Raw genomic sequence first — 27,637 nt, forward strand, 5'->3', positions numbered from 1 at the left:
TTAACCACTTGCTACTGAAATGGGTTAAATGATCACTTTCAGGTAAAGACACTAATTTGCTAGTCAGTTCAGTGCTGTATATATGTACAGTAACATTCCTTCACACAGCATGCCGGTGACGAAAGAAGAAACATTTGCATTAAAGGGTTTCAACATAACTTTATTTGTTTTGTACAGTATTTCCACTGAACAATGTTAACTTCAATATATTTTCTTTACATTTTTAATATAGTTGCCGTTTCCTGTATGCATTTTTTTTTCCATGTTCATGTTTGTGTGTCATGTTCAGTTGAAGTGTATTAGTTTCTTGTCACTCATTCATACCGTCGGTAAAGTCAAGTCAAGTCACAGTTTAAGATGGGTAATTTTGAGCAAATGAAAAATCATTAACAAGAAGAGAAAATAAATACATGTAAAAGAAATGAGCGGACCAGAACAGACAATACATCAGGACTGGTCAGTGATGGCATATGAAAAGTATTTTACAAACATGTAGCATTGTAAACATTTGTAGCGTAGACAACATTACTTGACCAAGCCAAGCATGGCTTTAGATTTTGATATCGACATGAACAGCTTCTAGGACGGAAGACAAGTCAGATTTGAGATATTTAGTGATGTCTGTTCATTCCCCCATAGACAACAAGGTTCCTGATCATGCAGCCTGACTAGGACAAACTTTTACTCTAAACACAATTATCCAAAAATATAGCCCAGAATATCCTGATCAGGAAAAAGATCAAGAAAAGCAGAAAAGGCTTGTATCTTCACCTCCTATTTTATTGTCTTTTTTTTCCTGTGACATGTTCTAATGAGGCTTTTTCTCCACTTCTCAGAAGTGATTAGAATTGCATCTGAATCCCTGTCAATGTATCAGAACATACATATAGTTTAACTTATAATACTTTTAATGTAAATCACCGCACAATTTCTGAATCCCAGATTTTATCTTAGAAAAATGTCAAGTAGTTGCCTCTGTTAGCTCCACCCGGTGGAAGGAGTGTTGCCTGTGAGAGCGGTTTGTAGGTGGATCTTTGCCTCTGGGGTGCCTGATTTTGGACAATTTATTGCAGTCTTCTGGATTATTTTGCAGATTTTCTAACCCCCTAAAGAGTACTTGAACTTCAGAAAAAATAAAACTGAGAAGAGAGGGACTGAGCTATTGCAGCTTCTAATGAAAAGAAGCAAGTTTTAAATGGCCTGAAACAATCTCTCAGTCATAGTGACTGTGTCAACACAAGCCAATTACATCAACTATTGAAAACAAAACATCCAGTAAATAATTTCAACCAGCCTTCAGGATGACAAAACTTTGGTAAACTGTGACAACAAGGTTAGTACCTGCAATTGTCTGCTATGATAGTCACTTATGTTTCCTTAATTTGCATCATGTGCCACATCTAAGTATTACAATGTTTCTCTCAGCGCAAAGTCTGTTTTCGCACAAAGAGGGACTGGCTACAGGCCGTGACCTCAAGAAAATGCTATTTATTATACTCTACGGTGTCCGCCACATGAAATCAATTCTTTGATTCCAAAACATTTGCAGCTTAGCTATGCACAGTGAAAACAATTAGAAGACTGTAATAGTGGGGACCATCACACCAAGTTGCTGGAAAGACCAGTTTTATGCAATTAATCAAGTGATCCCCCCCCAGACAATTACACTGCCTTAACTGAATTCCTTTTTTTGTTTTTTTTTGTTTTTTGTTTTTGGTGCCCACAGTAAAGAACGCCACTTTTCCAAAGAAACAATGGCAAATAATGTAACTTTAAAGATAAGGAAAATAGAGCAGCAATGTTCTGCACAAAATGTGTGCACATTCAAGTAAATAAAAGATATAAAGAAAAATAATCTATGAGTCAAAGACAGGTACAGATAAGAACCTCCAGTCTTTGTTGGTCGGATTGGCACTTTTGTGAATAGGAGTGCAATTTCATTTTTCAGAAATATAAATATTTTTCCCCGTTGATGCACTGATTCTTTTTTTTTTTTTTTTTTAAACATTGCAATTCTGGCATTATTTGTAGGCCAAGCACAGAATTGGCCACGAAATCAAAGACTTCAGTTATAAATGCTGCTCTACACATCGGTCATGTAGAGGTCAGTTCTTGATGCTCAATTATTCATGATTTCAACTCTTATGTCTTCTAGGAGCACACGTGTTCTGTGGATAACATTTCAAACTCATGAAGCAAAAATAGAGAGCTTCACTATGTTCCTCTGTCAATTAATGCTTAAATCCTTGCATGTAACAACGGCCCCTTACACTAAAATTCTCTGCACTGACAAAGGAAGTTAAATGCTTATGTAAAAATGTAATACTGAAACAAACCAAAAGGAAAAATCTAAATATGTCCATCCAAAAAGATATCCTATCATATTATAAGGAAATTGTTTGGGGGAAAAACAACAACAAAACAAAAAAAGACTTATGAAAGTGTATTCCCTAGTACACACAATATTCAACAGACCGCGCCATCATGTGTGTGTTGAGAGTAACATAATTCTGTTCAAAATTCCGTAATTTAATGTTAGGGCTGGTTCAGTAATCCACAGAACAGGGGCTCCCAGACTCCAATGGGGACATAGTCATAGAGTCAATCAACCTCTTCCTCACACAGTGCCTGTCAGTCAAACATCACACGACCACAGTTCTGCTCCATTTACAAAGCCTAAATCCTTATCCAAGATCAGCTTCTGTTCACAGGCAGAGCTGATCTGAGGTCAGGGTTTACAGGGCTAATTTTAAACCAACATTAAGTCATGTGGCTAGAAACAACAAAAAAAAGTTTCCATAAGACCTAAGTGTGCTCCAAATAACTTTTGAAGAAACATCTCTTTTCATTGTCTCAATTAAAACAGAAAACAATCTTAATTAAAACTGAACCAAGGGCAACATTTTTATAAATAAAGAAAATATACTAAGTGCTCTGAAACAAAAACAGCCTAAATGGCAATTTTCACACTTGGAGAAAAGCAAAACTTAAAAATAAAAGAAGAAGAACTACATTTTTCATTCCAAAGACTATGGAAACTATTTTACTTGCTACTAGCCACTCATCTGTGTGAGGTGTGTGTACAGTGTCTGCTGGTGTTGTATGCAAGTGTGCATGAAGTGTGCGCAAATATATATATATATATATATATATAATGCAAATACATAAAAATTCAAATATATATTTATACTTGAATTTTTTGTTGCAGTTAGGCTTGTCACTTGTCTGAGATATATCCCTAGCCAAACTCCGGTTGTTTTCAGACCCAAGAAGGGACAAAAAAGCGGCGTAGACTCTCCTAGCCAGGCAGAGGATAGGCTGTTTACATCAATACCTATACATATCACAATGGACCCATGCAAAATCATTAACAGTTGTCATTTCAATTCCTCAAAAATATAGTGATATAGAATTCCATAGGTTATATATCAACTCTACCACTATACAAAACACCACCACCGCCACTACACTATCACTGTTTACATCACCAAACCAATTAATGGTGGCCCACTTCTTGCTTTTTAACTCCAAATGCTGTAACAAGGAATGCTGAGCAGTGTTCAGCAATGTCTCACAGTATTTCTTCACACTGTTCTCCATCTCTGTGTGCCAACTGTCTGCGTTTGGCCAGGGATACTCTGTGACTGTAGGCAGGGTAATAACACCATGCAAAAACCCTACCACATACATCTGGGCAGAGGGGAACACAGGGCCTAGCTAACCAGCAGCAACCCGTTACACTGGGCTTCAATGAAATCAGAAAATCGAAACTATAAATGTTTGTCCCATGTAATTCCCATGACATCTCTGTACCGCAAGTGGTATTTCGCCCTACTTTAAACATCTGCAATCCCTTGAATTCATTTCAATATAAAAATGTTTGATTGCTGCTGCTGGCTCTTTACCCCCTAAATCCCCAGCTATGCCTTGTTTAATGGTTAGATCACTTCATAATTCAAATGTATTGTTATTAATAACACAGCACACGACGAACATTGGATCTATAACTATACCACCCACGAAACCTGGATTTTTCCTAGATCTTTAAACATATCCTCTAAAAACCTAACCCCTTTTCCAATATCCTTTCCAATATCCCATTCAGAGCCCTTCCTAAGTTCAGATAGTTATCTAAATGTTTACACTTCTTCTTACTTCAACCCTCCCCTGAAATTTGTCCCACTTAAAAAAAAATGTTGATAGATTTGGGGGGGGGAATGATAAAAAAAAAAAAACACAAAAAAACACAAAAAACAATCACACTCCTTAGCTTGGGCATCAGGGCAGTAGAAAGCCCTGGACTTTGGGTGGATATTTGTGCCTGTGAACCCCCATACATATAAGATTCTTTTCCCCCCCCATCAGCAGATATGCAGAGACCAGCCCTAAGCCAAAAAAGACAAAGAAAAAAAATCACTAGCACTAAAAAAGGAGCAGATAAATAAGGATTGGGGGAAAATAACTAATCATAAAAAATAGGAACCATGTTACAAGTTTTTTTCTTTGAATTGCATTTAGTCAAACTGACATCATAAGCTGGGCATATTTCACCTCATACACCCCAGTCTGTGGACTTTGCATGGGGATGCATGAGTAATCCTGAAAAGGAATGTCCCACTGGAAAAGAAATTGAAGTGTATATAAAGATATTAACCAACAAACCATCATTACTGCCAATGAGAGACTCTAAGAGCTATCAAATGGCAGGAAGATGTCTGTGTGTGCGTTTTAAGCCAGGGCAGACTCACACTTCTAAGCGTAATGGAGTTTGTGTGGCGCTCTCCCCCTGGCCAGGTAACACATGAGTCTGCCCTGCAAGAAGTCAGTCCACTGGATAAGGAGAATAATGAAAGGGGGGCATTTTTAGGCTGGAGAGCGGGACAGTTTTAGCTTTCCTCCAAAGGGTGTGTGTGTGTTTGTGGTGATGGTAGAGGGGGGGGCAGATCGTATGTATAGCATCGAGGGGCCCTCCATGAGGTGGGGAGGTATGGAGGGGGTAAATGGTGTATTTTAGAGGAGAGTGGTGCTGACTTATAGCTGGAAGCCCTCCATGGGCGCCTCCTGCTGGGGGAAAAGGAACTGCTGGTTGGCCTGGTCCACCTGAGGGGCTAGACTGTTGTCCTCATCCTCAACCCCAAAGTAGTGCTCAATTAGGTCAAAGGCCTTCTGGTAGATCTCCTGGTTGTCGTGGCTCTGGAGGAACTCTATCTTGTCAAGACCTGGGAAAAAAGTAATGTTATATCAATGTATTTTTGCAAAATTATCAGCCAGAAAATTTACTTTTCTCTTCTAAAAAGAAGAAGAAAAAAAAAAAAAAAAAATCAGACAGTAGGACAACCTCAATACTTTATGAGTATGGTATTGTTAAATATCAAAAGTTGGATATTACTTGGTGGGATTCTTAGACTCATTTACTTATTGTTTGATCTAAATCAGGAAACCTTTAACTTTACACTATATTTTGTTTTGGCAGAATTCTTAAAAACATGTTTGTAGTCCCCACCTCAAGCTATGAAAAGAATTTTTTTGGTATTGGTACAAAAACTCAGATGCACCAATATCAAACATTTTGAAATTATAACCAGCCCTACTGTTGTATACGTCCAATATGAACCAAAAACACCTCTACTACATGTTTGTCAGTGGTAATGTTTTATCTTTGATAAGATTCCACATGAGAATAAGTGATTGTTTTCATTATTCTGGGTTTCAATAGATAGTGGTCTTAGTGCTATTTAAAAAGACTGAACACACAGTATCTGCAATATCTGCTTGCTATTATCAGCTTGTTGTATGATACACAGTATATCAAACCCATATTATATGGATTTTCAGTATGCATGTGTTTGTGTGCACTGCATGTTCAGTACCATAAGCTTCTTCAATGAGGCTGCAGTAAGGATTGACTCCAGTGCCATTGTTCTCCTGCTTGGCCTCCTGCTCGCCCAGCCTCAGGATGTTCTCCAGCCCATTGAGAGCTACCTGAACGATCTTAGAGTCCATCACCGTCAGCAGATCACACAGGGGCTTAATGCAGCCCAGGTTCACCAGATATCTATATGCAAACACACACACTTTGTCAGATTTGATTCTTAATGTTTAATTTGGCTGAGTCCTGAAACATCCCTTAGTTATGCTGCTATAGGCCTAGACTGCCGGGAGACTTCACATGATGCACCTCTTTCCTCTCTCCTTCTCTCCCTCTCCATCTGTATGCATTTTTATCCCATTACTGCATGTTACTAACTCAACATCTTCTCTCTCCTGCAGTTCTGTGCTTTCTCATTTCTCTCCTCTCTCCTTCTGTTGCTATCAGCAGGTATTTCTGCCTCCGGAGCTGCGGGGTCTGGGTCTGTGGTTGTGGGCCTCCTGCTGCCCCTGTGTTCCTGCTCGACAACTGCTACTACAGTTGTTGTTATTGGCTCTGTTACTAATACTGTCATTATTATTCCTATAGCTGTGATTCCTGTTCCTATTATTATTAATTTATTAATATTAAATGTTACCACTACATTATTACTATTTAAAAAATTCTAGGTGGTATTTGCATTGCTCTCTCTCTCTCTCTCTCAAAACCTAACACGGCAGCGGCGGATGGCCGCCCACCATTGAGTCTGGTTCTGTCCAAGGTTTCTGCCTCTTAAAGGAAGTTTTTCTTTGCCACTGTCGCCAAGTGCTTGCTCATGGTGGGATTTGTTGGGTTTCTGTAAATAATATTATAAAGAGTACGGTCTAGACATGCTCTATAGGAAAAGTGCAATGAGATAACTTCTGTTATGAACTGGCGCTATGTAAATAAAATTTAATTGAAATTTCAAGGAAGGTCACAATTTCATTTCCAATACATTGTTCTTTCTCCAGATCTGTGGTTCTCAAACTGTTAGGTGGGCCATGTACAAGGACTCAGCCTTGTACATGAGGCACACACTTTACCAGGTGAGCTACTGGGGCGCTGCTTTAATTTATCCAATTAATTAAATGTATTGTAATTAATCTAAGCTAATAATTCTTCATGGTTCATTCCTATTAACGTCTGAATTTTCAGCACCATGGCACCTCCTTGTGCGTAATATTGCCTTTTTTTTTTATAAATCACCCGATTTCTCCATGGGGATCTTCATTTCCAGTATGTTTTAATTAAATTTCTTGATTACTTCACAATTAAAGCATCACTTCATATTTTTACTCACTATTTCCAACCAGCTGAAACTTTTTCAGTCTCTTACTGTTAAAAAAATTTGTGCTAATTTATGAACAGATGTTGTAAAAATACAAACATCAAACACGATAAGAATCTTTCATTGCAAGTGGTTTTTGAAACTCTTCCAACTACTAGACAATATGCTATACATGCTTCCACAGTCATCACTGAAAGCTTGATCATGAAATACTTTGAACTGGCTACTCCATTTAGTAACCCCAAGTGATCTGGTACTGACATGATTAACTTACTGAAATAAAGAGATAATAAATCAGAGGCAATCTTGTCCAAATCATTCTTGTTATTAGCTGAGGGGATATTGTAGTAAACTGTAGTTTATTTATTATAAGTCTGACCTGATCTGTTCTGGTGTTCCTCCAGAGGTGGCGTTAGTGATGGCCCACGCCGCCTCTTTCCTGGTCCTGAACTCTGCTTTCTGTAGAATGTCGATTAGCACTGGGAAGATGTTGGCGTCAATCACCGTCTGTGGGGCAGGAAGAGATATGAAATCATGTCTCAAAAAGCAGCTTCAACATAGTTATGACATCTTTACCTAGCTAACCCTGATGATCAGGGATGTGGTAAAAGAATAGGCAAAGCCCATCTTATCTCAGCTACTGTATCATAGGCCTGTAAGGACTGTGATCAGATGTTTGGCTGACTGCCGTGTAATATTCTCAACATGATGAAACTATTCATAACCTTCGAAATGAGCCACAACAATGTGTGTGTGAGTGAGAGAGTGAGTGAGGATCTCTGTATTTTCTTAAGAGTTAAGAATGCTCCCACTACAGAATCATTTTATATTACACCACTACTCACTCCATGTATACTGTACGAATATGGGGAGGATGTGGAAATACTATATAAAATATCTATATATACAATTTTAGGGAGTTGTGGGTCATGCGCAGAACCACTGAGCAGCACATATAGACAGTACACCGCTTAAAGAAAGAATGTGGCAGGTGGACAAAAAAGTTAATTTCCAACACTGACTGTGATGAACGGATAGATGGACCTATCAGTCTCTACGTGTCAGTTTCAACAACTACAACGACAGCAATTGTGGTAGGCAAGGTTTCACCAGAAAGAAGCAGTAGAAGTATCAGAATGGACTCGGTATAAGGGGCAAAGCATGATCAAAGTCATTCCCTACCAGACCAATCTAATTTATTCACTACTCATGGGTAAACTGGGTATTCTGAAGCTTTGTTCCCATTTTAGTTAAAGGCTTTGTGTGAATGTATCACCTGTATTTGTGCTCGGTTTCCTGCTGTGATGTTTGAGATGGTCCAGCATGCCTCTTTACGAATGGACTCTTTAGCACTGCTGAGAAGGTGCAGCAGACAGGGCAGGGCTGAGCAGTTCAACACCACCTATACACAGCAACAGAGTGGGTAAAAACCTTACAAGCCATTTATAAAAAAGGTTCATGATTAAAGGTGGAGTATGCGATTCTAATCCAATACACATATTTTTGTCAAATTCAGCAAATATCTCCTCACAGCCTGCTAGCTGTCCGTTAAGTGTGTGCACTCAAAAAACAAATCTAGTGTTTGTATACAGCCCTAACTCTGTAAATGCTAAAACAAACAAAGAGGCTCGGACCGGGCCACACAACACTATTCTAGCCATGATTTGTGTGTCAGGTAACGTTAAATTACTTACCCATGGAGTTTGCAAACCCACAACCTAGCTAACGTTAGTTACATTACTTGTTGTGTTGTTGTTTGTTCTATATTTGTAAATGTATTGGATTTCTCCAGAATCGCATACATCTTTAAGTATAAAATCTAAACTAAAAATAACAATGTTAATGTAAAATTTTTCCTGCTAACAAATTGTCTATTCAGCCACAGCCAAATATAGCTTATGCCTCTGCACTATACTACTCCATTGTCGTCGTCGTCCTAACTACTGGACACAACAAAGAGCAATACTGTTGCATTGAGTGAAATATTCCTTTATTGTGATCAACATGGCAAATGTTTATTCATTGCTTTATTCCTGTAAATTAAGTTTCAGAGCCTCTTAGAAAAAACTACACTCGCCATTTGCCAATTGCAATAAAATGCACTCAGTTGCCAGTTCTATTATTTTGTCAACCTAGCAACTGAGTGTATCCCACTTAATGCATTGGTGTTGCTCTTACATGTTTTTGTTGTACCAAGTTGTGGGCCTGCTCTCTGCAACAGACAAAGGCAAAACTATGAAACAAACTTAAGTTTAATATACTCTCACCTGTGTTTGGATGTCATCTCCAGTGACAATGTTTCCTACAGCTCTCAAGGCAGGAGAGGCCACCTTATAGTCAGTGTGCCTGCAGAAAGGGAGGTTTAACACAGAGAGAATTTTAAGTATTTACAGGCCATATATACTGTGACAAAGACAACAGTGAGTGTGGCTGGACTTACATGAGTAGCTCTACAAGGCGCCTGCAGACGCCAGAGTCGATGACAGCCTGGATCTTGTCATTGGGGCCGTCCGAGAGGTAGGACAGGGCCCAGCAGGCGTCTGCCAGCAAGTCTGGGTCACTGCTAAATAAAAGCCTGGACAGTACTGGCAGACAGGGTGACACCTAGACAGCACAGACATAATGCATGTTTATGATGAGAAACAACATAAATTCAACAACGCCCACGACCCACACAGAAACATCAAGTCCAACTTTTCAGCAGATGAGCAGTTGGGTGGAAAAGTAGTTTGGCCCAAGTATTATTCATTATGCCAACTGAAAAAAAATCAAGTTTCAAGCACATCTGTACAATGAAGACTGGCATTCAGAAGAAAATACTAGCAAAATTTCTGGATGTACATACTGTTCAAGACTTTAACAGTGTTGGTTATGAGATTGTAGGGTAGTATTCAAATATATGCAATTGTGACATTTATAGTTTAGTTTAAAAAATCCTTCACATACTGGATTTGTGACGTGGGATCAACCATCATTTACTGTTGGCCTGAATGGGTAAATACAGGTAACCCAACTGTACTGTGTGACCCTGCTCTCAACCAGGATTTCACATGCGTCTGACACTGAATGGCTTCCATATAAATGAGTGAACACAAGTTTTTATAATAGCTATAGAATTTCTATAAATCGCTGCTATAGAATTATATTAGAACTAAATATTAGCCATGACTTCTGGCCTTGTCAACCAGAAATGTTGCTGTTCTAAACCTCAGAGACTGTTTAACCTGACTGCAGAGTGTAGGTTATTAAATTACTTTTTCCATAAGGTGACCAAGTTAAGAAAAGAAATCCTATAAAGTTACAATACTTCTCCTGCACTGCGACATTCAATCTCCAAACTAAATATTGTCGCAACCACTCAGTTGAGCTGACAGTCAATAACCATGTTCTGCAAACATATCTATATCTTCTATGGTTAAGCAATGATAACTATCAAACTGCAGTTGTAGACCCAGGTTTTGCATGAATGCCGATGACAGTGAGTTAACACCTGACAAATACAGGCTATATCCTGCACCTGATTGTGTGTCCAGGCAGTAACTATTATGCATACTTTGATAGTCACATTTGTCCATAGCAAAATGTTGAAAATTAAAAAGTAGCAGGACTGATCTCAAATGATCACAGTGTTTTTGGTGTTGACTTCATGAGGCGAAGTGATACCTTTTCAAAAGCAGGTGGAGGGTTTTTTCCTCTACAGAGATTAGACAGAGCCCACACTGCATTCCTAGTCATGGTCAATCTAGTGGATTTGGTCAGAAGCCTGAAATGACAAAGAAAAGCAAAACGTAGTACATGAGATAGTATCAGAAATATTATTATAGGTAGGAAAACTAGAGGCCTGAATAAGTATTCCCTCTACAGAGGCAAAGAGGATGGGGCTTACATTAATAGTGGTGGAAGGATGTTGCAGTTCAGCACATAGTCCCTGCACACTGCACTATCCCCCGCAATATTCCCCAAGGCCCACACAGCCTGCAGAAAAAAATAACACACCAAACCATATTAGCATTGTTACATATGGACATTAGTATGAAACAAGGCAAGACACACAGACACAACAATGGTTAAGATGGACACAATCTATTATGCCAATCACACTGTGTGTTACCTGTTCTTGGACGTCCTCAAAGTCTGAGTTAAGTAGTTCTATGAAGATTGGCACTGCTCCAGCCTCAATCACCGTCTTTGTCTGCATGGATGTGCCTGATGCTATGTTGGTCAGTGCCCAAGCTGCTTCAAACTGCAAGGACACAAAGTGTCACAGAAAAAAGTATAATTTTAAACATCTTTTACCACGGAGCCTTAACATGTTTTATTAAATGAGAGGAAACTTTAGGATCCTTATTGGAACACTGGGTCACCTCAACAAATGATCACTTCCATTTCAATTAATTTTACATTAGTGAGCCGTTCAGGTATTGGAGAAATCATGGTCAATCAGGAACTTGTTTAATGCAGAGCTATTGTCTTGCTTTTACTTGCTTATCATCAGATAGAGTGTATAGTGGCCTGCAGCAACAAAATCTAACACAGTTTGTGTATTTAATAGAATGCATACGATATTGTTGGAAAAAGATACCAGCCAGCATAGCAAGTGACACTTTTTCCATGACACAAATTTTACCCGCATTTGTCACTTGACAGATATTAAATGTACACCTTCTGTGCATGGAACATATACTGTGTGTTTTTACAAACTGACCTGTAGAGTGCAGTTGACACTCTTCTTCAAGAACTCCACAAACCTCTCCACTACTCCAGGCGTGTTTATAACCTCATCAATTGGTGGGTTGGGCTCTGAAATGAACAGATGTAAAACTGGATGTAAGTATTTTTGTTTGGTCAGTGGTGACCTCATCAATCAGACTTTTATTTGTATAGCACTTTCCATACAAACAAAATGTAACACAAAGTGCTTCACACAATAAACAATGTTCTGACTTTTGTTCTGACTTTAGGGATAATTAAAAGGCCACTACCAGAAGACCTGAGGGTTCTAGAGGGTTCCAATAGTCAATCCCGCAGGTTATAAAGGCATGCAATAGTGTCTCTATTTTGGCTTGAGAGATAAATGGTTGCATTCTGGCAATGTTCTACAGATGAAGTTTTTTCGCTTCAGAAAGTTTATTTATGGTGGTCTTAAGAGCAGTAAAGAAGACACCCATCTGAAGTGAATAGTTTACAATGTTAAGTAAATCATCAAAAAAAAAGAAGAAGCTATAAACTGTTTTAAAAAAGGATGTGGGAATGGCTCATGACTGGTACTACAGTTATGAAGAGTCACTATAAGTACACAATAGATACCTTTGGAAAGTAGTTTTCTGAACTTTTGTGTTGTGGCGAGCTGAAGCTCTGGGTCCTCTGAGAAAAGCATCTCAACCATGTCTCTGGTAATGACTCCTTCCTGCAATAATACATGCAAAGGCACTCTAAACACTTGATCCACTCAGCACAGACTTTGGAAAACAGGCTAGACAACAATAACTACCAAAACAGAAATGTAATGTGCAATAAAGCTGTCTTTGTCTATGTTGTGTTAGTGGTATTAGGAAAATAGACACTCACTGTTGCTGGAGAGCTGAGGTAGGAGTCCACCAGAGGACTCTCAAACATGGCATCCTCTTCATTAAGAATGTCCACGTTCCTCCTCTTGAAAAGCTGTGATTAATAAAGATTATCAGAGCCCACGGAGACACAGTTAAGCCAGGCTACTTTCAGCATACATAGACTATGTACTGATATAATGTCAAATAAGGAGATAAAGGATCTGATGAGTGGCATGGACAGGTCTGGTGTAATACCTGTTGTTCTCGTTTCTGTTTCCTGAGTTGGATGCCCTCTTCCTCTCTCCTGCGCCTCATCTCTTCTGGGTTCAGTGCTTTGTTCTTGTAGCGGTTCATCCTGTAGTTATCTTTGGCCGGACTGGCTGACGGCTCTAATGGGAAACAGACAAAAGGTAAACATCATGATTAAGACAGTAGGAAAAGTTGTGCACCATTTGCTTCATCCAAGTTGGACTTCATGAGTACCCCCATGTGTAGGAAAGAGTAAGTAAACATGTGACAGACAAAGTTGGCTTTTGTTTCCCCTTGACATCTCTAATAATAAATCATGATGATGAAACAGGATGTATTTCGGTCTATATATAAAAAGGCCTCATATAAACAAGCTCATAGGAGCACGGACAACACAGCCTAAAAATACACACACGTGCAAACACACAGAGCTAAGCTCTTCATCAACCAGTCAGCTGGCAGGCAGAACAAACGTATTTATTCAGTAGAGTTAAATCGCAGAGTTAGCATAAATTGGTGCCCACACAGAACAATCTGCCCATTCTCAGCATTTGTGCAGTCATGCCACCAGAACAGGGCACTGAGCAGATCCCTGAGTCACCCGGGGCTACAGGGGAGAGAAAGAGAAGTAGGGACAACATTGAAACCTGCCACCAGCGCAGGATGGTGCCAACCTTCTGTGCCAAAAGCCCCCCCGTCGTAACAGCGGGGTTTCCAAGGTTAAATATCGGAACAAGTGGTGAAAATTGAGGTCATATTATGGTTTGGGGGCATTAGCACAACCAGCCTCATAAAAACCTTATGCAATGTGTGTAATGTGTGCAGATGGTAAAGCCACAGGCGTGGATGGCACACGAGCACAGGTTGCAGCTGGATACTCTCATTTCTGTACTGTGTTGGTTAGATTAGCTGCTGTATGTGAACTGCACTGACTGTTTGCTGTTTGGGTAGGATGGCACAGAAATAGCCCTGCTGAGAGCACATGTCTACATTGGCATTTCAGAGGAGACCCTACCTACAGCAAGGAGAAAGCAGAATGGTGGATTGTGTTCAAGTGTTTCTGGACTCAAATCAGGAAAAAAATCATGTTTCTACTTACACCTAGTGGTATCTAGCCACACTGATAGATTCTGTTTTATTTGTTGAGGTTTTGGGTTATCCACTTCTGAGATTTCTGCCACTACCTGAACAATCGGTGTGGAATGGAAACCCTCTGTTGTAGAGTGGTGGCAGAAATCTCGACAGCAGACTTATCACAATCTCTCCAAATAAATCTGAAACAGTCTGCATGGGAATGACTGAATAAATTTGTAAATTACAAATGAAAAAAAACAAAACAAACGAAAAAACAAAAACAAGCATAATCCTGTGCGGGAATAGTCTGGAAAACACGGAGACCCTGGTGTACACGCTGTTTTAAGTGAGCTGTCAGATATGTCAATACTATTGCTCACTGATGTTAGCAAGCTGTCAAAAATGTTCCATGTTTTTCTTTTACATGGAATTAACTTGCTGATTTCCACTTTATCTTCAAACTATTCATACGACTAATTATAACACTACAGTGTAATTCTATATGGGTTTGGTTTGAAGAGCAAGGCTGGATGATAGAGCTAACATAGCTAAGCTAACGTTAGCGCTAGCCACTGCGCGCACACAAATATGTGGCTAATAACTATGACTATTAAATTGTGTCATCTTACAGCCGATGATTTATAACATTTTCTGAGTCGTTGGAAGTCTCTTTCCAAGTTACATATCGACATAGCCACCAAATAACACAGAACAAACAGCTACATAACGTTTGAAATTTCCCTTAAACAGGACTAGAATTGCATTTGTACCTCAACAGCTTTCTAACGTTACCGCTAGCCACACCTGTATTGTAGAGAAACACGGGAATAGGAGAGACTGGCAAATGTTACTTTGCAATTGCCGATAAGCAAGCCAATATATTGACACAACTGATAATAACTTTAGACCTAAGCTAAACGTGTGTCTTCCCACCTGAGAAAAGACGGTACAGCGCCGTGCTAATGTAGTTAGCTATTAGCCAAGTTGGCTAACAAATTGCACTGGTTATTTTCTCGGGATGGATTTATGTTAGTACACTTTGTATGGCATTTGATAATAAATGAAACATTGTTCTAAGACTAGACACTTTGATGACAGTTAAATATAATATACAGCAAGTGAACTAGCGTAAAATAGCAACTCATCTTGCGCTAAAGTACTACGCATCGTTAATCAGCTACCTAGCTAAAGAGTTAGCTGAACAACAGTGACAGGATGAGGATTTCATAATCATTACTCCCGATGACACAGCCAAATCTTTTACCACCTGAACGCATATCTGTACTCTCGATTTGCCGAACTGCTTACCCATTGTGTCCTATGTGGTTTGAGTGTATCAAGTCGTGAAGATATAAATCAATTTGAAATCCGTTCTCTCTTCCAGCTTTCCAGAATTTGCTCCAGTAAGCAATATGTCTGCCGGAGACGGAAACGTCAAAATATAACGCCGACTTCCTGCCACCAGAGGACGCACCAGCCTCACAAAACTCTCTCTCCTCACATTTAGCCATCTTCAGTATGGGATACAGTATAGCCCCCATACAATACCAACCATAAACATTCATAATCAATTTAGGACTGGATTTATTTAATTCTCAAACGGATACATTGGTCAGAATTGCTAAGATGAACCATTCATTTATTAATTCATTCATCACTAAAGTACCATACCAGTTAGTAGGGCAGGGCAAGGGGACACACGATTTTACATTGCAGTCTTCTTCTAAAGTCAGTTTCTCCTTCCTCTCTCCATTTTGCATACCCTCTGGCATGGTTCAGATGCCTCTCTGTCTTGGATCTGCATATCCCCCTATGGTTTTAAAATGCTTTGTGTGTGTGAACAGCCATGGTTCCCCAGTGTTTTTCTCAAAGTGAATGTGACAGGGCAACACAGGTGAGGTGCATCTGTGGTCAATTTGCTGAGAGCAGGTAGTAGTAAATGACTGCACTATATTGCAATGCAGCATTGTCCTCTGACATGGGCCCCCGAGGGGGCCTGGGGAGATACACCAGAAAAAAACTTTAGGGGGCAATGTTGTACAAATAAAATGGAAGCACTAGAGCATTCACTGCTGTCAGGCTGGCTCTTCCCCCTATTGGAAAGGGTGTGGGAGGTCAAGTCAGCTGTGGCACAACTGAGATACTTTCCCATGATTACAATTTCTTAGCAGACAAGAATGTTGTTCATAGATCCATTCTCTCACAGAGCAGCCATGGGCTCTGGATTGAGCTTCACTCAGCTGAGCCATGAGGGCTGAAAATTCACAGTCTTCAGCAGGTGTTCTGGCGCAGAGATGAATCAAAAGACACTGCTTGTTGGATGGCAGCTCTCCACTAGTATCAAATAACACAAACACACAGGACCAATTTGTGCCACGGAGGCAGCATCCAAATGCTCTCAGATCCAGTCTGCAGGGCTGTAGCTGGGGCTCATCGAGTCTGATTTCACAAGGCCTCCTTTGTCAGTTCTTTACCTTTCTCATTTCTAGGCCTGCTGAAGCACATCATACAGCAGCCTACACTGTGCAGAGAAGCAAAGGCTATCCATTAGTCAATGCCACAGAGTAAAGACTGCCTCTGTAATGGAATCATAAGAGCCGAACAAGGCACATAACCGAAGAGTTTTAAACTGAAGTAGATAGGGCATGGTCACTTCTGCTGTAGTCTCCCACTCACCATCACCTCCTAATGTAGATATAATAAACACTACAATCAATACCCTCTTTTTTCATCCAAAGTCAAACTGCTGTAAATTAAAAAGAAGAAAAAGATCTACAAACAGGAAGACCTCTCCTGCTGACCTCATTAGTGGCCATTGCCCATCCAGGGTGAGTCAGCAATATTGAAAAACCATACTGCATTTTCAACAAACAAATTAACAATCTGCTACAGCAGATGAGAGTAGAAACTAGATGCTGATTAAGTGCAAGGTCATCAAAATTAGTTTTTAGTTGTTTCTGAAAAGACGATATAGCACTTGTTAATTATATTTCTTCGGCAGAATCTTTTTTTGGCCACCATTTGACCACATTTTGCAGGTTTTAAAAGAACCTTTTCCACAGATCTACACATCTCTGTATGCTGAATGCTTTTTTGACTGTTGACATAAATCCTTTCCATTTGTAGAAAGACTATACTTTATCCAGTAGAGAGCTTTCATAGGCAAATGTCTGCCCTGTTTTGCATCATGCTCCTGGCAGTCTATCCATGATAAAACATCAAGCAGGACTCAGATCTCTGCAGGTGGATACTGCAACAAGAAAAAAAAATTGCTTTGCACATTTAGTCTTCCCAGACAAAAATAACATGTACCACATAAAAAGGCTAACAACATCAAGGAGCATGTTTGCAGAGTATAAACTCAATTATGAAGCGTCAAAAGCAGTTAAGTTTTGATTGTGTTTATCTGATTGCGCAAATATACCCACTTTAAACTGCTGCTTAATTCAATTACACCCAATATGATAATAAGGCTAGTTTGCTGAAATGTGAGAATGTGGTTGGGCCGCCTGTGGGAGAGAGAACATCTGCAAGGCTCTGCGCTGAACGCTTTGTGTGAGAGTAATAAAGGGTGAGGGAGATAACGCCATGGGGAGGATAGTGTGTGGAGAGAGCAGTGTGTCAGTGCATGTGGGGCGTGAATGGAAAAGAGGAGATATGTCTTCATAATATAGTGTTGAAAATCCATTCAGCGATGTCCATACCTTACTTTTTTATCTGATGACTGGGGCCCTCTCTCTCTCTCTCCATCTCTCTGTCTCCCTTTGGTTTTCTGACATCAACCAGGTGGCAGGGCCGATAACTAAGATGCTGAGTAGATGATTTTAGAATATTCTTGTGGATCAGTCGATCATTCCTTGGGTGTGAGAGGGAGATTTGTGGGAACTATTTGAATACCAATGTATAACTTTCACCTCACAGGATAAAAAGACTTGGAGAGACAAATCTGTTGCTGCAGATTGAAAGCAGGGACTAAAAATGACATTGTCATTGAGCAAATATGGAAGAGTAGAGCTGTGTGGGATCACACTTACACCTTACTCTTTAACTGCGGTGTCCTGGAGTGATAATCTTTCTTAAACTACAATCCAATCAGACCTCTCAGGATATCATTTTCTAAAGGGGCCTACATGCTTCAATCAAAGCGCTCGATCATCTTAACAGACCTTTCTGAAGTCGTAATCTGTGGGGACGGCTGCATCCGAAAATGTCCAAAATTGGCAATTGGACGAGGAAGGCCACTTCACGGAGCGATTGGCCAGACGTGTGGAGCAGACAAAAAGACAAGGTTTGAACTTCTCTCTCAAGATTTATTTTTTCATTCACAACTACTTGCATCACTTTTCGTGCTGAGCCTAACACCACAAAGATCTTTAAGGAGAGACTGTCCAAAAGTGTGCGCATATATCCCCATTTTTACGATTCAGAATGTCTTAATGGCAGACTTCTTTGCCCTGCCTTTGAGTGTGGCCATTTGGAAAAGTTATAAACACGTTTGCCTTGTCCCTTTGATCGGACGACACTTGATACGAACCTATGGTACAAACTAGTTCTTTTCAAGCATACCGAACCCTTAAGTACACCTGAGTTACATGTTGACATGAGACAGAGATCTGGTGTAGGTTCTTTTACTTTATTTGTAAAGCTTATAATTAGTTACTGTGTGTGCCTGTGTTTGTGGTTTGTGTCTTCGGGTTGGATGTAGGGTTTGTCAGTGTCAGAGTTTGGGTGTTTTTCCCTTCTTTTCTTTTTTTACGCATTTTAATGTAAAGCACTTTGCCTGTAGTAAAATGTTCCATATAAATAACATTGCTTTTTCTTACTGCAGAGGTGGAATGTAGATAAGTACATTTAATCAAGTATTGCTTACTTGAGTATTCCCATTTTATGCTGCTTTATAATTTTCTGGAATTTACATATAAACATATGATCATCTTCTAAATGATTTGTTATAAACTACCTAACATTAATTAGAATTAGCACCAACTACAACTACTTACACATGAAAGCATCAATAATAATAATATAATAATGTAATGTATAATAATATAACAATATTATAGTTTATGAACATTTGTCTGATAATACTTCTGTACTTTTACTTATGTAAAATTAGGAATGCAGGACTTTTACTTACTTACTAATACTTGTGTTTATGTAATTGTCTCCTGTGCAGCGCTGTCCTGGTGAAAATTAGTGATGAATCTAGAGACCCAAAGCAGGTATACACACTAGAAATATACCGAGCCAACTTTTTCTCTTCCAATACAAATTCCAATACCTCAACTCAGGGTTGAGGGTATCTACGGATACCAAGTACTGATCCAAATTCCAAATTCTTTGGGGGGCCCAAAATTCCTATCTACACCCATCCTCCTGTGCACCCCAGTCGCTGTGCAGCGCTTGTTTGCTGGATAGCTCATCAGCCGAGACAAATTATCCTGTGAAATGGAACGACAATGTCACAGTGTGGGCTGAGGTGGCAGCAGTAATGCACCAGTGTGTCTACCTCTCTCTCTCACGAAGAGTGCGAGAGAGGTAGACATGGGGGTGGGGAGGTGGGGGAGGGAAGTCTTGCATCAGAAAACACTTAGGGACGCCAGCAAAGTAGATGAAGCCAAGAGATCAATATGGCACAATTATTGTACACACACTGTACTTGATGAACACGTGGCTTGGGAGGACTTCCTCTCGACTCTCTAACCCTTACAAGCCAATTTCAGACCAATCGAACCTGCTCAATAAGGCCTATTAACTCAAAGTGCTTTTATTTACCTGTGATACGCCTCGCCACTGGTATTGGAGGACATTTGAACCTTTATGTTCAGACTCTCTATAAGTAACACACGGTGGCAAAGTGCTCTAAAGTCCTTGACTATCAAGGGAGATTCCACCGTGTCTATTCCTTTTCTATTTACAATACAGCACATTCAGCTGTGCTGCCGTGTATAATCCCTGAAATACCAGCTCTCTCAACTCAACTTCTTGTCATGCCTCCTCTGCAGAAAATGCAACACAGAAATAAAAATAGTCCTCAAATTATTCAGCTTCGACTCCGGCTGGGATACTTTAATTAAAGCCGTTTGATGTTTGCTCTCGAGCATTTTGAGTCCCGCTATGAGATGGCTCTGATGTAAGAATAGGACAGGAGTGACCATAAAGGTGATGTGTATGGCTGTGGATGTGCCGGAGCACCTAACTACCTCTCTACAGGGCTTTCACAGCCTCCCTGCGGCGCCCATAAATCCACCCTGTGATTGGAGAGAGGAGGTAATGAGGGGCCTGGTGCACTATGCAGCCACACACACACTCACAGACATCCGAATGCACACACATTTCTCCGTAAATAACACCACCACTGACCGTGACAGCGGCCTGATCTTCTTGGTCTGCCACAATCACCTTCCTCCAGTAAATCTATCTAATTAACTCCGCAGCTGAAACCGAAGAGTCTCTCCTCCAGTCAATCAGAGGTCTCTGCAGCGTAATAGTTTCTGACAGGACACAAAATTAACTGAACAAAATTGAAAGTCTGGTGTTCTTGTTTTTCTCTACAGTATTAATTGTTGTTTTCAAAAGTGGTGGACGTGTAGAATTGATGGCCACAGAAAACTATTTAGTTCAAGGCGGACAAATGGCTTTTAAGTTAACTTAAAAAAAACAAGGCCTGACAGCGTGTCACTTAACTGGATGTATTCCTGTACTGTGCATAAGGCCACGCTGCCTTTGCTTGTTTTTCAAGTGCTCTATTATTGATGTAACAGGCAGATTGAGTGGAAAATGAGAAAAACAGCACAGCGTGGTGATAAGTGGATTAGCAAATTGCCTTGTGCCCTTTTACAGGCCTGAAAAGTGCCTTTCTTGTTCTTTCCTTTTGACTCCTACCAAACCAAGCCCAACCTCTGCTGACCTTTCGCATGTAGCATCTGAGTAATTGAATGAGAACCTGGATTAAGTTAATTGGCTGTTTCCATATACTCTCAAAGCTACTGATAATTAATCAGAGAGAACAAAAGCCACTACATCACCACCTAATTATGGGTGAGCACTTGGCAGGCTCGACACACAGGATCCTCATCAGTGTGTTTCTTCTTTTATCTGCAGCATGTTTGTGTGTGCGTCTGTTTTTGTGTATTATGCGAGCGTTTACCTGCAGTTCTAGCTCATTACATTCTGAACAATAGGCTTTGATTACAGCAAGAAAAACATTGTTGTAACATATGTCAGATATTTGGTATCATTTCACAAAATCTAATTACCTAATAATTATGGAGGTTCAACAAAAAGTTTAAGCGGGCTTTTCATAGATTAAAAACTCAAGCTCTGACTTTTGTATGTCAGTTATTGGGAAATGCAGATTAGTTGAAGGGCAAGATTTATCTCTTCACACATGCAGGTCTGTTTTGTTTTTAAAAACAGCAAATTCTTAAAGTATTCGATATTTTCGATATTTCGATACTTTAATTAATGTTAACCTGTTTACATCTGTGTGTGTATATATATATATATATATATATATATATATATATATATATATATATATATATAGATAGATAGATAGATAGATAGATAGATAGATATGTCTTTGTCTCTGTCTCATTTTACTTGTTTTTCTTTCTTTATACATTTTGCATGAGCATTGTTGGAGGGAGCCTGAGAACAAAAATTTCATTGCCAATGACAGCTTCACTTCACAACCAAAGGCTGTACTTAGGCACAGCAGTGCTTTGAGCTACATGTAAATGCTAAGGCCAGCAAGCTGACATGCTCACAATGACAAAGCTAACATGCTGATATTTAACAGATATGTTCACCATCTTAGGCAAAGGGAAATATATATATATAGCACAATTCATGCACTTCAAGCAATTTCAAAGTGCTTTACATGGGTTTAAAAAACAGACTATAAAAAAGTGAATATAAAAGAAAACGTAAACATATATCTTAGTAGCATGCTAACATGTGCTAATTGGCACTAAACACAAAGTACAACTCAGGCTGATGAGAATGTCAGACGTTTTGCAGGTATTTGGTCATAAATAAACGCCGATAAAAAAAATCAAACTAACTGGATGAAAATGTGATTGTTTAACGCAATATTGACTTTTTTTGTTTGATGACTGATTGATAGTTAGATGTTTTTATACTCCTTGCAAAGACAATTATAACCATGCTTGCCTGTAAGATGATCAAACATGCACTGATCATTTCCTTCTAGCTGTTTGAGGAAATACAACCTCCCCAAGGTATATATCTAAAATATAACTTCCTTTCAACGTTCCTGTAATTGTCCAGCTAAATTGGCTCTCTGCAAAAAGACCCGCAAAGCCTGTTATTGGTAAAAGAGAAACACGGATGCAAAGCATTTGAAAAACAGATCAAACTCCTGTAACACCAGCAATCTGCACACTGCAGTGGTTTTGTGTTCCTCTAAAATCAAATGAGTCGTCCCCAGATGAAAACACTTTGCCTCATATGTTCCTGCGCCCTGGTTTGGAATAATTGTTATGTCAATGCACAAAAACCCCACAACCACTTGATCCAAAGTTTGCAATAAGTAGGGGGCAGCACTAGATTATTGAATTATTTATCTCAACTTGTCGGTCCCTGTAATGATTCTGAAGATGAAAGTCATCTTTTAGATGTCCCTTGGTGGGATAAATAGCAGCATTCCTTTTTATTAGAAACTCTCTGTCTTATCTATGAACTGGTTTGTTCCATAATCAATTAATTAATCATTTTACCATCAGTGGCTTCAGTTCGATGTCTGATGTTGTTCTTTTATTTTTTTTATTTTATTAGGCAGGTCTTTTCTATCTTCCAGATGATAGCAGACAAAGTCATCTTAAAAGTGAAGAATATTTTCCTGTCTCCTCGTCTGTTTCCTGTCTTTCCATTTTTTTCTGCCCAGCCCTTCTCTGCCTGTGGCATCAGCCTTTTATTAAGGGATGTAATATCCACCATTCCACAGGGCCAATACCCCCCCCATTCCCTTTTTTTTGCACACACACATTCCCACACAGGCACAGCATGGCAGGAGCTCCATCTTAAAGAAATGAGGGGAGCTGGGGAGCAATTAGATTCAGCTGGAGACTTTTTAATGTGAATTCCTCTCCAATGCTGCGCCGCTTTCCTCTGGAGAAATCTCAAAGTCAAATATAGGATCTTTGATCATTTACAGCCATATGGCATGGCGAGGCATGGACCAACATGATGTGTGTATAAGTGTGTGCTCCAACGATGTCTGCAAGGTCAAAAAATGCAAAACTAATTCAAATGGAATACTTCCCTAGGTAGATATTGAACCAAAAAAGTCAGCAATGAGGTGTTACTCCAAGGTTGTTTCCTAAAATATTTGCAAAATGATCTTAGTTAGTCATTAAATCGAGAAACTCAGTGATTACTAAAGTTGGTCTGGACCATAGAGATTCTATAACTTCCTGTTAAGGATAGGGTCCATATCAATGCCTGAAGAAACTGGTCGTTAGAAGTTAGGTTGACGTACTTTCCTGAATGAATCTGTCGACAATGGGCAGCTGAAGAAGAGGCACAGGAGGTAGGGCCAGAGGACAGACATGGTTGGAGTCCTCTGACACTGGGATTAACCACAGTCTGCCTGGTTACTGTTGGACTGCTTAGGTTATCTGCACACACAGAGGTGTGGATGTGGTAGGTTGGGCTGGTAAGACTGCAGAGATGTATCTGCGTGCATTTATGCAAAGTAAATACAGTATGGCCCTTTTCAGACTTTTGTGAAAAGCAACATGTTATTTGCTCAAGTGATTCAGTTATCTAGTTTTTTGTTTCTGTTTTGGTGAATTCCTCCAAAATGTACCCAGAATTTAGAACTGAATTGATTTAAGCTGCAGATTGTTTGTCCGATTTCTCAACACTGTAATCATTAGCTTTCTCCTGGAGCATGTAATAGAATCTTAAGCTCTGTGACTGGATGTTTCTTGCCACAATACACCTTGGGAGTTGTAGTTAACTTTTACCTCTAAGGTTTTAGGTACACATGCATGTACCAGAGCAGTTGTTCATCTTTTCTACTGATGATGTAACAAGGAGAGTTTCATGTCCATCCAAGCTGTAGAAGTATTCCCACTGTGAGTCATGTAACATTGTCTGGGTATGGGAAAATGAATGGGACTTTGATTTCCGGAACTAGTGGTGCCCGAAATAGCTCCTCCCACCTGTGGAAGTCATTGCCGTAGGTGTGCGGTCATGCCAGAGGCTTTGGAGCCGATGTCAGGTTTAGGAAGCGTCTCCTTAGTTTGCAGATTATATGGATCACACTCTCCTTACCCCCTCCCCTCAAATCCCTCCCTTGCACGCCAAAACAAAGAAAAATCAGAAGACTGTCATTGAAACACACCAGAATGCAAAACATATCAAAATAAAATAAGATAATAAGATTGTAAGTGCAAATGAACAAGTGTGTTACATTCATCTTTATTTTCAATGCCAAAATCTAAATTCACTGTCCTGGCTACACACAGATCTAGCAGCAGTCTAAAGAACAAGGAGAAAAACATGATGAACACCACATACTGTACATACATCTGTTAAACTGACCACTGAAGGTACAACGGTCAAAATAACTTATCAATTTGAAAAAAAGGAGTTTCTATCATACTTTGCTGTTACAGCTGACACAGTGTGATAGGCAGCCCACTGTCTAACATCATGTACCCACTGCAGCAGCATGTTCTCAGGACACTCAGTAAATCAGTTGTCCTCCTCCTCCTGGGCCTGATTGGAGAGAAATGAAAAAAGCTTTGTATCTGTCTCAGAAAAAGCAGATCAGCTCTATGTTTGCCTTATTTACTACTAGAAGTGTCAAGAACTTCAAACAATGTAAAAAAAAGGCAAAGAAAATGAGATGATTTCACATAAAAAAACTTCTCATGTATTGGAAATAAGTGGAATTATTTCTGCCATGTTTCACACGCCAGATTTATCCCAGTGTAAAAAGACTCAATAGAAAAATACATGACTTGTCAAGATAAAATTGCAGCGTAAATAATAGATATATGAAAGTAATTCTTGACAGTCAAAATTAAGACATGTTTACAATAGAAATAAGAACAGCTTGAAAATAATGACAAAGATCTATTTAAAATATGCATCCTTTAGAAATCACTTTCAAACATTTCTTTGAAAATGACTCCCCTGACTTTACCTGTAACTGTCAAAACACTCTGAAAACAACTTTCTCAACAGATGTTGACTTCATATTGTATATTTTACAAGAAGTATTGGTGAGAGGAGACTAAAATAAAGCTATATTTCTTCTCATCTTTTCTGGGGAAATCACAAGACATGTTTACATGTCTCACTTGTTTCACTGTCAGCAAAGATGGAAGTAACAAATAGCAATTACTGTCAGTCTAAGCTAGTATTGCTTTTATTCTGGCTATGTGCACATTTTTTTCTGTCTTTTCAAACTAACTTTTGCTTAAAGGGGTACTCCAGCAATTTAATATTGCACTTCCATAAGGTTGAGGAACTTACAATAGACAGTTTATTAAAAGATTGGACAAGCTGCAGAGGCATAGACATCCTGACTTTTAGTCCCTAGTATGGCCCAAACTCCAAAAACACTAGATCCTACATTTCCCATAATGCAACAATAGAATCTTTTTAACCACAGAAGACTGTTTTCCCAGGCTGAGTAGAACTCCTTTCTTTACCCTTATTTCTGTCCTTATGCTAAGCTAACCATTTCCTGCCTCCAGCTTCATATTTAATCGACAAATATGAGAGTTGTGAGAATCTAGTCATCTAACTTTTGGTAAGAAAGCAAATAAGTGTATTTCCCAAAATTTCCGTTAACTGACCTTGATGTATAAAATTGGTGGAGTTCCCTTTTAATTCTAATACTTTGCTACATTTTGAAAAACAGCCACTTCAGTTTCAAGTACATGTGGAACCAAACCTAAAATCACCTAACTTTAACATTATTAATGTAAGTACAGTTGCTTATCTCTCTGTTGTCAATCAAGTTAGCTAGCTTTGATGCATGGAGTAGAAAAAGATTAATGTGGAGACATGATTGAGTAAAAGATTAAAATCACAAAGTCATAAACTGTCCCAATCTGTTTGAATTGCAATGGAAAGATCATATGGTACAATGTGTTCTCTTAAAACCAATTGAACTCAAATGTTCTCAGTGTTCCCTTTCAGTTTTTTTTCCTTCAGTAGCTTCAAAGCTAGACACAACTTGTACCATTATTTTCTGCCTACTTGTTCCTGTGCTTCACTAAAGTCATATATGCTTGGATACAGTGGATACAGCTTTGCTTTTGTGGCCCCATTAAATTCAAATAGGAAATGTCTCTTGTCTTGTGCTCGATTTTATAGCCATTTTCACTGAATTAGGCCAGGACATTTCTGAATATGATTATAATTTAAAATACATTTCTGTGGGTTTGAACAAAGCTTGGTCGCATAATATGCATGTGTAATGCACTGCTCATAAAAGATTAGGTTAGGAAGGTTAGGAACTTGGTATCTGTTGCTTGAAACAGTAAAGTATGTTGTAAATTGTAATGAAGCTGAAGCAATACTTGAGCTGGATGTCACATTACTCTTTCGTCCAGGGAAAACTGTTCTTTTATTTCTGTATGAATGTTGCCTTTAAATACTCAAGGCCTGTGTTTATCCCTCAACACAGAAGGGTTCTTATTCCAGGAAAGCATCGTCAAGGCCTGCCCTAGTGCATTTATGAAATTGCTGACTTGGTATGTTTTTGAGCACAGAGAGAGGTAGTAGCAAGGTATTAGAAAAATACTCTGTCTCTTTGCTCCACGGAGACTTAAACTAAATTTACTATCTGCCGTGCCTGCCTCAGAGCTATGCTGCTCGCCCCTCTGAGAACGAACTATCCTAATCCTTAACAAGGGAAGTTGAGATAAACTTTTTACTGTGAGTGCGTGTGTGTGCATGTTGGTGTGTCGGTTCCTCTGCCCTGTCTGGTTCCCCGGCAGAGCTGTGGCAGCATTAGTGAGACTGTCAGACCCAGACTGCATAGCTGTGACCTGGATAAACCAGCGCAGGAAGAAATCTCACCTCTAGTTAGTCTCAGCAGGACAGAGTCTAGCAGTTAGGTGACCGAGAACAACTGCTGCTGCTGCTTCCCAGTCAGTGCAAGGATGCAATCGCTCAGCGTGTCAGTGTTTCTGGTCCACGCACACCAAGCGGGGTGCTGAGCCATGCGCGAGCACACACACACACACACACACACACACACACACACACACACACACACACACACACCACCAGTGGTGGAAAGTAACTACAAACATTTTTCAAATACTGTACTTAGGTACAATTTTGAGGTACTTGTACTTTATTTGAGTATTTCCATTTTCTGCTACTTTATACTTCTACTTCTACAACTACATTTATTTGATAACTTTAGTTACTAATTATTTCCCAGTTTCAGATTAATAATACAAAAATATTGTCAGTCAAAAAAATTATGATGTAATATTATAGATTAAGATAAAGCTTTATTGATCCCCAAGGGGAAATTCACAAGTTACCAAGCAGATAAAGTAACATTATATAAAGTAGTTAGCCCCA

At 39.4% G+C, this 27,637-nt stretch overlaps 1 protein-coding gene across 1 annotated transcript; it reads right to left on the reverse strand.

The window, feature by feature from the left end:
- Window positions 1-139: 139 nt before the first annotated feature.
- kpna6 (karyopherin alpha 6 (importin alpha 7)) lies at window positions 140-15,515 on the reverse strand. Its single transcript, XM_044172998.1, has 14 exons — window positions 15,359-15,515; window positions 12,983-13,116; window positions 12,747-12,839; window positions 12,486-12,585; window positions 11,884-11,978; window positions 11,290-11,421; window positions 11,065-11,153; window positions 10,842-10,941; window positions 9,619-9,782; window positions 9,446-9,524; window positions 8,455-8,580; window positions 7,558-7,685; window positions 5,871-6,055; window positions 140-5,219 (listed from the first exon to the last, which is right to left on the reverse strand). Exons 1-14 carry the CDS (start codon window positions 15,360-15,362, stop codon window positions 5,032-5,034), a joined length of 1,617 nt encoding a protein of 538 aa, XP_044028933.1. The 5' UTR covers window positions 15,363-15,515; the 3' UTR covers window positions 140-5,031.
- Window positions 15,516-27,637: the final 12,122 nt, after the last annotated feature.

The sequence above is a fragment of the Siniperca chuatsi genome, linkage group LG17 (genome assembly GCF_020085105.1).
Source record: "Siniperca chuatsi isolate FFG_IHB_CAS linkage group LG17, ASM2008510v1, whole genome shotgun sequence".
Taxonomy (NCBI): Eukaryota; Metazoa; Chordata; class Actinopteri; order Centrarchiformes; family Sinipercidae; genus Siniperca; species Siniperca chuatsi.

Excerpts from the sequence above, each read along its gene's own strand:
- kpna6 (XM_044172998.1), bottom strand. Across the intron at positions 9,783-10,841 it reads CTCCACCTGCTTTTGAAAAG|GTGTCACCCTGTCTGCCAGT; the intron begins GTATCACTTCGC and ends TGTGCTGTCTAG. Across the intron at positions 7,686-8,454 it reads GAAACCGAGCACAAATACAG|ACGGTGATTGACGCCAACAT; the intron begins GTGATACATTCA and ends CCTGCCCCACAG.